Here is a 15205-nt window from a genome sequence, read left to right as displayed (position 1 = left end):
TAAAATGCAGACATCACATAATGTTGTATTTACCACTTTATTGCCACCTCATGACATCATGGTAGGTGATAGAGGTTAGAGGTTGGATGAGTGGCATAGACACCCTATGGCCTGCGTGACTGAAGATATTAACAGACATACAGTACATAGCCTCGCCTACAGCAGCGTACAATACAGATCAGGGTATCCCATCAGGTCCCATATATTTGGACAATCAAAACAGCATCACAAAAAGCAACATATTCACAATTATATATTCAATCTAGCTTGTTTGTGTCATGGATTGAAGAGCAACTGAGTTTTTGAATCATTGTGGCACTAATTCCCACACATCTCACATCCCTTGTGTTGGGGATTGGGCGTCACCTACTGGACAGAACGCAGTACTACAAGATTACCAGTAAATGTTGTATTGGTTTTATTTAAATAAATATGCCCTCTGCTCTGCTGACATGTAAGTTATGTTTACAGTAGCTTTGTTTCTGTTGTGACTCAGAACAAATTGTAATGGCTACAAAACGTTTAGGAGTTTAACATAGATTATAATCCTGTTTATTTTTATAGCTCTGCGGGCTATAAAAATAAACAAACCGAATTAGGAGCTGACTCGTCGGGGACAATTCGCGTTTATTGGAATCATAATAACCAAGTGTTTTTGGCTACTGGTAATAAATAGCAGGATAAATTGTGTCAATATGGTTGTTAGTAAACTCACCACCAGCAGGTTATTGCGTAGTATTCCTGTTGAATTAAAGCGGTGACATAACTCATCCAGCCGTGTTGCTTTGTGACTATAACCCCATCTAACTGGCCCACAGTCTGGTAGTCTGCGGAGCGACACCTGTGCACATAACCTAATCTGCTTCTAGTCCCTCTACAGCCCTAAAAGGTTTAATATATCCGTCGTCATAGAGACCTACAACACGCTTTACTACCTGCGCATGCGCACACAAAATAAAATCTCCATGTACACACATAAACAAGAGGTAACAGACAAATTGTTCCCCGAACCATTCAGAAAAAGATTTTAAATAAACGTCTGGGACATATTTAAAGGTTACTAGTATATGAATATAATTACATCTGTGTATTTTAACACAGGCATAACCAGTTAAAGTGTTTTAGGAAATTATGAATTAATACAATTTTGAGAATCAAAGTGTATTCTGGCTCGCTCTATTAGATTTAAGCCCTCCAATTAAAATTGGTCTGCCCAAGTTCTAGCAGCAAAACATTTTTTTTAAACATTTTTATTTATTTTTATTAATACATTCTCAATTTCAGTTAAAGTTTCGGACACATGGGTCCATATAAAAGATATATTTATATAAAAAAATATTTTAGGACCTACTGTCAATAGAACAAAAAGATAAAGATATGATGAAGTATTCAAATAAAATATTTTTATTTGATATATTTTAACAACTATACCAAGTTGTTAATGCCGGGAATCTCTACGTTTGTTTAATGAACAAAAGATAAGTCTAAACAATAAATGTATGACATTCTGTTTGGAGTGTAATTCAAGTTGTATCATTGTATTGTAACTACACTCGTTTGAAGATTGGGAAAGTCAAAGAAACAATGAATTCGTCTTAAGATTCAAATCACGGAGCATATGAGAAGTCCCTGAACGCAACATTTGTTTTTATGCGAACTGCATTCTGGGTTTTAAAGTTTGTTGTAGGCTCCCACTGCTTGGAGAGCTCGTCAAAGAACGGCATTTCCCATGGTGCCTCTGTTACTACGGAGGAACTACACGCCCCTTGACTTTACGCACGACTGATAACACGCAGACACAACTTCTGATATTGTTTTGAGTAAGTACACAACTATCAACGGACAGCAGCAGTTTCTCCTACAAATGGCCACCATCGTCTTCTGCTCAGTAAACAAGACGGCTCAGACCACCGCGAGACGATGTTCGATTTCATATTTAAAGCGGCTCGCTAGGTCAGGAGAGTCACATTTGCCGTTATCCTGCATTCACAGCAAGCCAGTGACTTTCCTTCCGGGTACAAGATGGTTTTCCAGGGGCTGCAGTGTACGGTTCATGTCCCAAGGGACTGCAGGCAGATCTGCAACCTGGCGAACCAGAAAGGGAGCCCTGGCGCTCAGTGGAGCCGCAGCAGTGACAGCGGCAGCGGCAGTAGCGGGGTTTTTAGCCAACGCTAACCACTTCCAGCGGGCTGAAATGGCAACGAAAGTATCCCGAGCCGCTGAGGAGACCGAGCAAGAGGGGGACATCTTGGAGAGATGCCGGGGGTTCATGTCTCCTCCGGTGACCGACATCGGTGTGCTGCAGGAGAGGAAAGGGGAGATGCGTACGAGGATGGAGATGCTGATCATGGAGACGCAGGCCGACTTCTGCAACGCCCTACAGGAGGTGGACGGCGGGACGTTCAAGGTGGACCGGTGGCAGAGAAATGAAGGTGAGGGAAACTCAGCCATACACTTTCAAAAGAAAGGCATAATCAGACAGAAAATGGCACAACCAATCTCATGTCCAGCTCCCTTCAATGTCTTCAATTTGTGATCATTTGTGTACCAGGTGGTGGAGGAATCAGCTGTGTGATGCAAGATGGAAAGGCGTTTGAGAAAGCAGGAGTCAACGTGTCAGTGGTGTTTGGAAACCTGACCGAGGAGGCTGCCAGGCAGATGAGGAGCAGAGGGAAAGTCCTCAAAGGGAAAGATGGTACGTGTTGTAAACCTGATATCTGTGTGCAGGCTTAAAGCTTGATCATAGCTCTCGATAAGAGGCGTGGTAACCTACATTCAGAGTAATAATGTAATGGATACGGTTTCATGTCATGCTCCCGTGTTCTCTCAGGTAAGCTGCCATTTTGTGCCATGGGTGTGAGCTCCGTTATCCACCCCAAGAATCCCCACATCCCCACAGTGCACTTCAACTACAGATACTTTGAGATCGAAGAGGAAGACGGTGAGTGTCGGTCCTTGACGTCAGCAGTTGTGTCTTGGTGTCAGTGACACTATTGAGTGCATGAATGAATGATAACCCTTGTTTCTTTCTTCCTTGTCTATGTGTGTGTGTGTGTATTCCAGGCACTAAGCAGTGGTGGTTTGGTGGAGGCACAGACCTGACTCCAGTTTATGTTAATAAAGAAGATGCCTTCCACTTCCACAATACCCTGAAGGAGGCCTGTGACAAGCACCACCCGCAGTACTACCCCGACTTTAAGAAATGGTACAGTTAGACTGAACATTAGTCCTGCTTTCATGAAGCGTGTGTGTACCTCAGCACGTACGCGTGTCGCTCTGACTCGTGCGTGCGGATTAAAGTGGGTGTATTCTCACTGTACGATGCTGATAAGAGGAAGTCTCTGCATGAGAGCTGCAGTTGCAGAAAAAAAACGTTGCCAGTAAATGACCATTTGGGATAAGAAAGTGACGGGTGTGGTTTATCTGCTTTGTCCTGTGATAAGTACATTTTGTCAACTTAATTTGAAGTTAAATTTAAAAGGAATAGTAAGGCATTCTGGGAAATAGGCTTATTTGCTTTTTTTTACCTACAGACAACCAGGCTAGCTTTTTCCCCTTGGTGTCAGTTTTTACGCTAATCTTAGCTATTTACTAGCTTTAGCATCATACTTAATGGGCGTGGGGTACATTTTTATTGTCATTTAAATTCCCTTATAAGCTGTCACTATAGATGTGCTTTCACCTGACTTATTTAAAATTCCTCTCATCCTCTTGCCGTTGAATCATTTATTTGCATAGCCCAGATCTACTGAATATTTAAAAAGTCCATCCCTGTTTCAAAAATAAACAAAACAACAGCTACTGATTTGATATATTTTGGTGCTTATATTTAGGTGTGACCGATACTTCTACATCCGGCACAGAGGAGAGACTCGGGGTATCGGAGGGATCTTCTTCGATGACTTAGACTCCCCGAGTCAGGAGGAAGCATTCAACTTCGTGAAGAGCTGCGCTCACACTGTGGTGCCCTGTTACCTTCCCATCGTATCCAAACACCTCAATGAGTCCTTTACTGACGAGGAGAAGGACTGGCAGCAGGTACGACGAGGAAGGTGAGTAAAAGACGCACACAAATATGGTGGCTGTGAATGAGTAATGTACACATTTTGTATGGGAGATGGATAAAAGGAGATTTTATATATATAGTTCAGTGACTCAAGGCTTTTTAAACTAGCTCTACTGAATAAACCATTCATCATAAGTAAAGGACACACTTAACTTCTCCATACATACCCATACTGCTTAAATAGTGAATGGTGAATAGTGAAAACTATGAATTAATTGATAAAAATACACTCAAAACATTCAACATGCATATGATAGCTGTTCCATCACATTTAACATTTAGTTTCCTTTATTTTGGAAAAGATCAAATTGATAATTAACTTTGAATTCCATTAATGAGGTGCAAAATTCTTTGTTTAAAAGTTTTGATTCCATGCACAGCCTGTGTGTACCAAAGCTTTAACATAAATGAAACATGTGAAATTAACTGCATCAACCTGGACGGCTTCAGCTATCGTATAACAATAACTTTTACTAACTATTGGTTTGAATCCTCCATTCAAAAATGATTTCTTTGCTTATTGAATTAGATTGGATTAAAGCACAACAGATCTTAACACAGTCTGTGTGTGTGTTGTTATCCGAGCTTCTCCCTGCTTTGTTTACATATGGCTGCATGTGCTTCAGTGCATGATCCTTCATGTCAGCTGATACCCTGACCGTCAGGGATTCAGAGCCTTAATATAGCAGCAAAGCATATTTGCTATGTAAAGATATAATGGAGTTATACACCTGAGCAGAGAGAATGAAGCTGCTCTCCTCTCAGTGTTTGTTGTAATACGAGCTTCTTTGTTGACACAGCCGTGCTGTTGGTGTGAATGTTCGTGCTTCTGAGCGTGTGCCCCGCTAGTTAGCTCACGGCTTCATCTGCACTGCTCTCATAGCGGTTACAGCTAATAACGCCGGCAGCTAAAAATGTAGCACCCACCCTCTGGTCCACCCCCCCCTCAGGTAAACACTGATAGCTCTGTCAGCACCCGTTAGCAGTGAGCCGTCGCCATTGTTTAGCGGTCTGAGAAATGCTCCCAAAATCTCGTGTTATCCACCCTCTCAATGTATCAAAAGCCTCACAGATCTAGCTGTCTACCGTAGGTTTTTGTGTGTTTATGTTGCAGATATGTGGAGTTCAACCTGGTGTATGACAGGGGAGTGAAGTTTGGCTTGGCCACGCCGGGCTCCAGAATTGAAAGCATTCTCATGTCCCTCCCGCTCACTGCCAGGTAAAGATCCCTCCGGTTTGAAGCACTGCTAGCTCTGCTCTTGTATGACAACAGTTACGTGTCTGTGTTGCTTGGTGACGAACTCGTCCTTCTTCCTCAGGTGGGAGTACATGCATGAGCCTGCCAAAGGTACCCTTGAGGCTGAGATGCTGGAGGTTTTACGAAACCCCAAGGAGTGGGTGTGACCACAGTGTTCACAGGTTGGACAAAGCCTACAGGAAACTGTCTTTGTCCAAAATAATATTACATCGCACTTGCGTGATATGTTTTTTTAAAAATCTGCAATGGTACTTTTCCCTCTTTCCTGTCAGCCTTGATAACACCTAATCACATTGGGATTGTATTACTACTGATGGCCACAGGTGGTACTTGTACCTGCTTTAAGGTCATCTCATGATGATGTGCTTCTTTTAATTAAGAAGTGTTTGTGTCAAACACTAGCTGTATTTTTTTTGTTCTATGCTAAATGTGTCGTGCTCTACTTGACGTCCTGGAGCTCCACTCCCCTTTTACAAAACACTTGAGGGGAAAGTAGGTGGAAACTAAGCTACTGAGCATGTGTGTGTGTGTGTGTGTGTTTTTTTTTATGTTTCAGTGCATCTGCTCCCAACAATGGGTTATTTTTGACAATCAAAGCTAAGAGATAACAGACTCGTCATGAACTGATCCCTCTTGAGGCCCATTTATATTGAGGTTTGTTGTTCACTTTTGGTTAATGAGTCACTTCCTGGTTTGTTTGAGCAGAAGTAAAACAATAGCTGGATGAGCTGTGAGTCACAGCTAGCGTGGCTCATTGAAGAGAGAACAATGTTTGTGAAAATAATATGGCTTTTGAAATGTAAAAATAATATATAGCTTGTAATTACAATAAATTGTTTATTCTGTTACCGTTTGAATATATTACTGAATTCATTCTTTATTTGTTGTGCATCATCTTACACATTTACCTGTTATTCAATCTTTAGTGTACCTTTTGAATCTTCACGATTTACTAGCGAGAAACTGACCAAAGCTCAGCAGTGTATCGTGTTTCTATATATGATGAATGTCATGAAAATGTCAGAAAAGTTGAAACAAATCATAGAATAGTATGTCATTAAAAAAACTCGTATGCTATGAAAATATCATGAAATATCCTCTTCATGTTTGGTGTTATGGTTATGTATTTAATATGATCAGTTAGCATGCCAACCTTTATTTATTACAGCTGCCTATTTAAATTCTGGAATGACATGTTGGCTGGAAATTGATTCATAAACTCCATTGTTGTCCTGCCTACGATGAGTGACTCCATATGTTAATACCATATAAGAGATGTAGTGACAACATTAAATCGTATTATTTTGCATTAATTAATTATTAATCCCTGTTTTTCCTTTGTAGGTTCACCTGCTGCTGTTTTGCCTTCGTTGTTTTATTTTTTTGTTGCTCGATTTACATTGTTAAACCAACTGGGTTTGTTTCTTCAGGAGAAGTAGAGTGCCATTGTTGGGAGGCTAGGCACCCGTGGAGAGGCCCTTACACCAGTGGACATGTCGAAATAAAGTAACTTTTTTTTCAAGCAAAAAAGGTCAAGTTGAAAAAAAAGCCACTGTACATAATGTCAACATTTTTTCTTTTTTTTCGTCACAAAATAAGTCAATAGTTAGGTATTTAAATAAAGTCGTATGTCAAAGAGTAATGAAAATGACTTAGTAACATATTTCGTAAATAAGTCATAGTATAGTATTTTTTCAAAAAAAATCTGAATATGTCATAGTATAGTATGCCATGAACAAAACGTACTATACTATGTCAAAAAAGTCTTAAATATGTCTTAGTATCGAAAGTAAATCATATAGTATGTCAAAAAAAGTCATAGTATAGTGTGTCGAAAAGAGTAAAAAAAGTCAAAGAATGTCAAACACTGAATTGATTCATTCAGTGTTTATACTTTTGAAGACTCTGCAGGCATGCTGTGGATCTTTGGGTGAGTCAGGAATGCAGGCGAATGGAAGAAAACTCAGGTTTAAAAACGCACAAAACACATTCATACGAAATTAAGGTAACATGTAGCACTTTTATTACAAATTAATTCAAGCTTCTGCACATAAAGGATTTATAACAAGTTATCTTGCATTTAGTGTTATATAACATTTTGTTTGTTTGATAAGGCATTGTAAAAAACAAACAAAAAAAAAGAGCTCTGCAAGTACAACGGCACAACTCAGCTCAACGTCGTAGTGCTGAGGTTCACAGGTCAACTCACAAAGTATAATAATCAGTGCTCACCTGTGAGGTGTGAACAGGAAACGTGACACTCATCAGTATCTGTGAACATCAGACCGATATTTTTTGGTTTTTAGAGTGTATGCAGGAAAAATTGCATATAGAGCATGAGCACTTTTTATTTAGGTTTACAGTGACATCGTAATGGCTGAGAGTGAAGCTACAGACGTCAAACCAGACTGTCCTAGTTTTCATCTAACAGTCGAGCATCAACACAAAGTGCCTTCATTTATCCACATCCTACTATATACTAGTGGCAATGCATTTGCTGCATACCTATGCAGTAAAAAAAACCAATCTCACTGTATCTTACTTTCACACGTAAAGACTATACTTATTTATATACACAGGTACATAACACATGCTAAACTTGAACTCTGTCCATAGTGTTAAATACAGAATCTCTCCCCTTTTTCCCCCCAAAGCTTGTGTTTCTATGGCTTCCTGTCCCACATCCCTGTGCAAGTCACTCCACAACTTACATATATGGTGTCGCTGCAAACTATTTGAAGAATCCTCCGTGTGCTCTTAGTGACAGTGGCACAGCAGAAGACTCTGTAGTCATTTCCAACACGGTTACATTTGCATTAAGGGAAATAACAGGGAGAGATTTTCACAGTAAAAGCAGCCCAGCAGAAGGACATGTGGCCAGCAAGCACTGACCATCAACAAACAGTGCAGAGCCAGATCCAACCTCAGGTGTACAGACTAAGCTACATGCGTGACCAAAATATAAGCACATAGGACACATTTACACTTCACTGCTGGTCCTATCTTAAATATTAAACTCAAAAACATTCACAAGTGTATACTGAAGTTGGACCGATGCATTAGTTTGGCAACTTGACTATTTAAACCTGCGTTGAGTGATATTATTGATACCAACAATAAATGAAATTACAGATTGTAATGTGGAAAAGTCAATTAACACCCAACTTTGCAGCTGTACACAGTTTGGTTCCACCTGATCCCTTACTAAATGCTTAATGCTCCCTTTGACCCCCGTAACAGAACTGTGGGCAGCCATTCACATTAAATTATATTTACTATTTACAGTCAACAAGCCCAGTACCACTACTACCCTGCACAAAACCGCCAAAAAGTCAGATCTTTTTTGTATTTAGCAGGCTAAAGACCCAGATTATCTCTCATTAGTCAGTCACAAGTATATATTGGACTCAAGTTAGCTGGTGGGATGAAGATGCAGCGGCATGCTCTGCGTCAGCTCGGTGTGAGTAGATAACCGTTTGCTCACAGGTTAGACTAGAGACGGGTGGATGAAGATTCAAAGCTTGTAACGTGTAAAAGTGCTTGTTTTTGCCACTGACAGGCTCAGATTATCATATTGTATATAGTGTATAGAGAATACAACTTTTTTCTTAATCTTTCTCTTGATCCGAGTCTGTTTGATATCCGGTCCAAGTCCCGCTCAAGAAGAAGAAGTCTTGTTCTGAAATGTGAATGTCGGGCAGCAACAGGTCTCTCTTTACAGCATTCTTCCCCTGTGGGCAAAAGGGTCACAGCATCCAGAGAACACCACCAGCTGGTTCACACTCCTCTGCCTGTTGCTGCTCTCTCGAAATTCAAAGACCTCCTCCACATTGTCAAAATCACCTAAATATCCAGACATGACATTGTAAATCTTTTGGATTTCACTAAGCTACCCTTTCTGAACTCCAAAACAAACAACTCTGGCCAGCTGGCACTTTCGTTTCCACATTTGTCTTCCGGTAACATGTCCGTGCTCCAGACTTCAGAATCAATGAGCCTCAATGAGCCTCTTTCCAAAATGTCAGACACTTACAATAACAATCACAACCAGTCAGTGGCAAAAACAAGCACTTTTAGAGAACATTGCAGCCAATGAGTGTGTTAGAGTTAACTTATAAATAAATGTATTGTCCAACAATTCTAGATATAAAGTATGTTGTTGACATAAAATGTGCGGGCTCATGTGTTTACTTCATGGTTGATATTTATCTGAACTTTCATAAATCACAATGTGTTTAGAGACTGATCTTCATTACTAGGTATTAGATGGAAATGTCCTCATACCAGTGGTGACGTCCTTCTAGTGTACGGTGCCACATTTCTCCGTTGTTCCCCTCTCTTCTGAGCAGAGTAACACAGTTTAGCTGCTAAACTTTCAAAACTGTCAAATTGAAAATTCGTTTTCTGGAGCATCGGTGTAGTTTGAAGCTTTGAACGTCATGAGTCACAAGCTTGGATCCAATGTGTTGAAATTGCTCTTCGGTATCATCCGCCCATCTCTAGGTTAGACATAAACCCTAAGCTTGATTTTGAGCATGTTTTCCTCTTTCTGCTCATGGTGGTCAACATGCAACGTTAACTTGTCTGGGTTTCCCTGGAATTGCTGGTTTGTGGTCTAAATGCTGTTTCTGAATCTTGCAAAGTCTGCAATATACACAATAAACAAATAGGTACATTTGAATAATTTCTTTAAAATATCTGCTACAGGCCACTTAAGCCTCAAAAATTGGCAACAACCTTCAAAAAAGCACCGATCCAACCCTCGTATCCACTTCTGGAATAGTCCTTCATCGTGGCAATCAGAACCCTCGCGTCTTCACGCCACGTGCAACATTTGTTTACGCCTGCTGAGTCCAATCGTTTGCTACAGTGTGACAGCGTAGATGCAACTTGAGGAAGATCAACAGAGCTGGTAGGTTTTGGTATTGCAATATCCTTCCTGCTATCACTTCACCTCATTGATGAAAAGTTAGTGCAAATTTCAACAGCGCTGGGTCCGGCAAACATTGCATTAGTCCATTGACCAGAGAGTAAAAAGTGTTTGTGTTGAATGAGGAAGGCTCGTGATACCACAATAGTGACGCTGCTAAATGATCGGATGGTCTTAGTGGAGGTTCGGGCTTTTGTTGGGGTGGTAGTGAGAGGCAGGTTTACTTCGCATGACCACCAGAAGCGCTGGCGTTGACTATATCCTCATACTGTGGCGGTGGCTCTGTCTCTATTTGGACGTCTGAATGGCCCACAGCCTCCTCGTAAGAGGGAGGCGGGTCTCCAGCGCTTCCTCTCCCCGATGTGAGCTCTGAGCCCGGATAAGCCGGGCTGCTGTGGACGCTCAGTTCTGATTGGTCCCCGTGGTGGTAATCCCTCCCCCAATGGTCCATAGAGACCACCGACAAGACGTGGTCGTGATGCGAGTGGCCCAGGCTGGGGCTGCGCTGCGAGCGCTTGCGGGAGTGGCAGCGCCACACAGTGATGGCTACGGCGGCGATGACGAGCACGACCAGCAGCAACGGCACGATCAAGTACAGAGAGTGGACTCCTCCGACCACCGTCTCCAGCCCTCCGGATGGACTGCTCTCACGCACGTATTCTTCCCAGAACCGTCTCTGCAGCAAAAAAACAAAACAACATAGACACACATGTCAAAAAATCAATAGAAGACCAAAAATATAATTTTGAAGATAAGACTCACTCATGCGGGCTACAGTGTAAACATGGTGGCACGGAACTATTTCCAGAACACAGTGTGTACTCAGTACACACAATATCCACCGTATGAATACTTTCCATCTGGATTACTGCAACACAAAAGGCAGTAGACAACAACATCCGAACAAAAAGCGACCACGTGACTGTGCATTTGCTCTGTGGCCTCTCACAATAGTTTTACAAATATGCGTCCCTCTCCAGCATGGACTCGGTGGTTCTTCCTGCTGATAATCATCACTTCCTGAAAAAACATACACATTCCACAAGCTACCACTCTTGGCGTAGGATTTCATTACTGGACACATGAAGCCAACAAAATAGCACTTTAAAGGGATACTCTGGATTCTTTTACAGGGGGCGGCAGGTATGAGTTACACAGCAGTAGTAATATTGATTTGTGGCTTTTAGCTCTAGCTGGGAATCCTGTGTTCAAAAGATTTTCTACCAATTGTGTGTGTTTGCGTATGGTGTTGTCGCTGCTTATTTTTGTTTAATGACCCCATGAGGTGTGGTACATTTTTGTCTGACCAGTCACTGGCTTCTGGGAAATCTCTGAACACATGAATGCCCACTGGAGCTAATATCCCTGTATAGACATTACAACTGGTGAGTAATTCAAATGACCTACTTCTGAACTATCCCTTTATGTGGTTTATGTGTGCGTCCACATCTAGCCATAGACACTGTGTGTTCTATTTTTCTGTTCCTGCGTGTATTTATCACAGGGATTGTAGGTCTGATCCCTCACCGTCTTCTCATCGTTCTCGAAAGCCTCGCGGGCCTCCTCATAGGTGCAGATCTCCTCGCGGCACTCCCTCTGAATGTTACCCTGCTTCATCTCCTCCAGCAAGAAGTTGGCCCTGCGCAGCCGGCGCAGCACTGAGTGGGCCGCGTCCGCCGGCAGGAACACTGAGAGGCGAGCGATAGGAGAGGAGAGGAGAGGAGAGGAGGGGAGACAAAGACGAGGGCAGAGAGGATGTAAGATTTAAAGATGTGTGAGAAAACAAAATCACAAGCAGAGACAAGAAAATAAAAAAGACAAAAAGAGGAAAGTAGGGATGAGTCAGTAAGCAGAACAGGGGGAGGACGGGAAGGGGGGGGGACAATTTCAGCAAAAAGAGAGAGTGTGTTGAAAGAGAGAGGAGAGACGCACAAGTAAGAAAAAAGGACGGAGATGCCAAAAAACTCAAAAAAGGGATGAGAGAGAGAGAGAGAGGTGGCGACTGAAACAAAGGCAGTGGAGCAGATCCGAGCGCTGCCCAGTGCCCACATTTCTGCATAAAAACAAAAGCTCCTTTGATGAAGGCATCCATCCCTGGGCTACATAAAACAAACTAGAGGAATGAACTGAGAGACAGAGTGTCCCTCTGTTTCACACATCCAGGACAAGAACATAAACTCTCGCAAAAGAATTGTGCACAAGATGGGAATCTCTGATGTGCTACCGAATTAATTAACTAACTCATTAACGAATTAAGCAATTCAGTTTAAAGTTCAGGGATGTGAGCAGCACACAACTTGAGAAGCAGGAAGAAATAATGGACAAAAAGGCGGAAAACAGGAAATTCCCTTAGGAAAGAATGGGAATTGTGTACGAAAGACAATAGAAAAAAACGTAATAGTCACATTCCAATGACACAATAGGACAGAATAAAACAAGAAATTGGAGGAGGAAAGTAATAGGTCATGTGAACTTCTCTGCCTGTGGGGTAAAATCACAAGTGTAGTGTCAATAAACTTACCACTCCCCATGATTCCTGCGAGTCTGTTTGGGGTGAAGCGATGTGCAGCTCTGAACCTGCTGATACAAGTCAGACAATAATTAACCAAGACTCCCTCTCATGCAAGTACAGGGGAGAACATCTCTTTTTGCCTGATCACTCATAACATTGCTCACATTCCTTTAATAAAAAGTTGATTTGGTAAGGACACCAGGACATAACAGTAGCAGCGCGCGGTGAAAACACCTACATTCTTTGGGATGATTAAGACACAATGATGACAGAATTAAAGCGTAAGAACATAACAGCTAAGCGTTAAATGGCGTGTTGTGAGTATGATACACCCTTGACCAAAGTGACACTAACCAATGGCGGCTGCTGGCCAGTTGTTACTGTTACGGGAATCCTGCTCATAAGCTACCCGAAATAGATCACCAGCGGCGGACACACACACACACACACAAAGCACCTCCGCCCCGTTACACGAATCACAAGAGAGACAGCGGGACAACCACTGGAAGCTAGAACAATGTCAGCTAAGCTTAATTGCGGATGCTAACGGTCTATTCTCGAGCGTATAAGCAGCGCTGTTAGCCTCGCGTGGCGCTGGTTAGCGCCCCGTGTACTGACAAGCGGGGCTGATTTGTAGGACTAGTGCGTCTCCAGCGTCGGATGCGATTTAACGTTAACGAGCGACACATGATTCAAACTGCCGGGATATCAGACACAGTGGTCGAAAGAAGGGCCTCCGATAAATACAACGGGTTTTTACTTCATGTCGAAGCCGTCTGTTGGTGTGTAAATTAACTTTATAAATTCAGCTCACCTCTTTTCGTCCCAGAAATGCGCATAAACGATCCCTCGTTATACCTCTGCTGCCCCAGAATGTTGCTAAGCACGTTGCGCATGCGCACAGCTCTGTTTGCCTCCAGCAGCCCCTTCCTCCTGAGTTAAAGGGACAGAGATCAACTAAACTGACCATAATAATTACTCAAATTACAACTTCAAATAACTTAATAAATAATATGCTAGCTTAACGGGATCCAAACTATCCTAGTAGTGTAGTCATTTTAGTGCCTCAACATAAGGTGATAATCATAGACTGCATATTAATTAACGCAAATAATTCAATCCAACATTGCTTCAAATTGAAAGTTGAACAATTTAAATGAAATGGGAAGAGTTCATCCTTTAAAACCTCAGAAGTTACTCTTTACTGTCAGCTATTCATTTAAACTGTGAATGCAATATCAGTTGCTAGACAAATCCACATGTCTCATGAACTTTAAATAAACAATTTATTAAAAACAATTTACATTTTCATGGCCTTGAAGATTAAGAAAAAAAAAACCTATCTAATGAATTGTACCCTATGAGTAAACTGATTGTTAGTCTCACATTTTTCAGTTTTCCCACATCAAGTAATCCGCTGTAGTGCACTGCCGGCCATTATTGATGGAAGAGGGAGAGACAACAATTGCCAATTTCTTTCTATGCAGTGTGATGTTAGTGGATTTAAGATTTTCAATGTGACATTTTGTACGTCACGCATTGTGATCAAATATATAAACTGTGCATCCACAGCATACTGTTATATTAACGCTGATGAGAGGACTGTGTGTGGATGTGTTCCTGTTTTTACTCACCGACTCTACTGATTACAATCTGTAATCATCAGTAATGATGTTGAAAGACTTCGCCGCCAGTAACAGTTGACCTACACTCCTGTAACTCAAAGACACACAAAAACATCAAAACTGCTGTGAAAGAGTGAGAAGAGGATATTTTCGTCATAATGTAAACCGTATAAAAAAGTAATCCAAGTCTATTTGGCTCCTCAAATTGAACTCATTAGTTCCCTAAAACCTTCAAACAGGTAACCTTTTACTTCAACTTACAGTTACAGTAATAACAAGGAGTCTAACAGATGTTGCTGTTGCATTTCTGTTTAAATTTAACTATGAAGTAAATTTGCTTGAAAAAAACTTGTGTGTGTGTATGTATATATATATACACAGTATATACACATATCCCTGCAAGTGTGTAAGTTAATCAATATGAATTAACTCCAAGATTCTTCCCTAAGGCCAAAGGATTAGCTAAGTTCAATTAGGGAGAAAAAATGAGCTGTGTAAGCTTCCCTCAGCACAGGATGTGTGTGTGTGTATGTGTGTGTGTGTGTGAATGTGATAGAAAGAAATTACAAAGTGTAACCTGAAGAGATTGAGGAGAGAGGGAGAAGTAGGGTCAAGCATGTTGCAAGAGAAAAGCAGAGACGTAGTTAAAAGGTGAATCCACGGAAACAAAAGTTTACCCATATTGGACGTAAAATTAAATGAGGAAAAAACTGAAATTACATGTCTTGAAACTAAACTTGAGACTATTTAAAAGAAAAACGCATCCTTTGATACATGCGAGTCAGTTTGTGGTCAGTATGAAGTTTTACCTATT

General features: G+C 41.4%; 2 protein-coding genes across 2 annotated transcripts; one reads left to right on the top strand and one right to left on the bottom strand.

Moving 5' to 3' along the window:
* The first annotated feature begins 1788 nt into the window (after nucleotides 1-1788).
* cpox (coproporphyrinogen oxidase) lies at nucleotides 1789-6172 on the top strand. The gene is made up of 7 exons (XM_079158469.1): nucleotides 1789-2432; nucleotides 2552-2695; nucleotides 2831-2941; nucleotides 3064-3205; nucleotides 3834-4052; nucleotides 5181-5285; nucleotides 5386-6172. Exons 1-7 carry the CDS (start codon nucleotides 1865-1867, stop codon nucleotides 5468-5470), a joined length of 1374 nt encoding a protein of 457 aa, XP_079014595.1. The 5' UTR covers nucleotides 1789-1864; the 3' UTR covers nucleotides 5471-6172.
* A 1158-nt stretch (nucleotides 6173-7330) lies between these two features.
* prrg1 (proline rich Gla (G-carboxyglutamic acid) 1) lies at nucleotides 7331-13612 on the bottom strand. The gene is made up of 4 exons (XM_079158653.1): nucleotides 13581-13612; nucleotides 12776-12834; nucleotides 11782-11942; nucleotides 7331-10930 (listed from the first exon to the last, which is right to left on the bottom strand). The coding sequence occupies exons 2-4, from the start codon at nucleotides 12783-12785 to the stop codon at nucleotides 10475-10477; spliced, it is 627 nt and encodes a 208-aa protein (XP_079014779.1). The 5' UTR covers nucleotides 12786-12834; nucleotides 13581-13612; the 3' UTR covers nucleotides 7331-10474.
* Between the last annotated feature and the right edge of the window lie 1593 nt (nucleotides 13613-15205).

The sequence above is a fragment of the Pholis gunnellus genome (genome assembly GCF_910591455.1).
Source record: "Pholis gunnellus genome assembly, chromosome: 4".
NCBI classification, from domain to species: domain Eukaryota; kingdom Metazoa; phylum Chordata; class Actinopteri; order Perciformes; family Pholidae; genus Pholis; species Pholis gunnellus.
The sequence above is the reverse complement of the archived record's forward strand: the minus strand, read 5'-3'. Positions and strand labels throughout refer to the sequence as shown.

Excerpts from the sequence above, each read along its gene's own strand:
- cpox (XM_079158469.1), top strand. The coding sequence starts at position 1,865 with ATGGCCACCATCGTCTTCTGCTCAGTAAACAAGACGGCTCAGACCACC. Across the intron at positions 4,053-5,180 it reads CAGCAGGTACGACGAGGAAG|ATATGTGGAGTTCAACCTGG; the intron begins GTGAGTAAAAGA and ends TTTATGTTGCAG. Across the intron at positions 5,286-5,385 it reads TCCCTCCCGCTCACTGCCAG|GTGGGAGTACATGCATGAGC; the intron begins GTAAAGATCCCT and ends CTTCTTCCTCAG.
- prrg1 (XM_079158653.1), bottom strand. Across the intron at positions 10,931-11,781 it reads TCGAGAACGATGAGAAGACG|AGACGGTTCTGGGAAGAATA; the intron begins GTGAGGGATCAG and ends TTTTTGCTGCAG.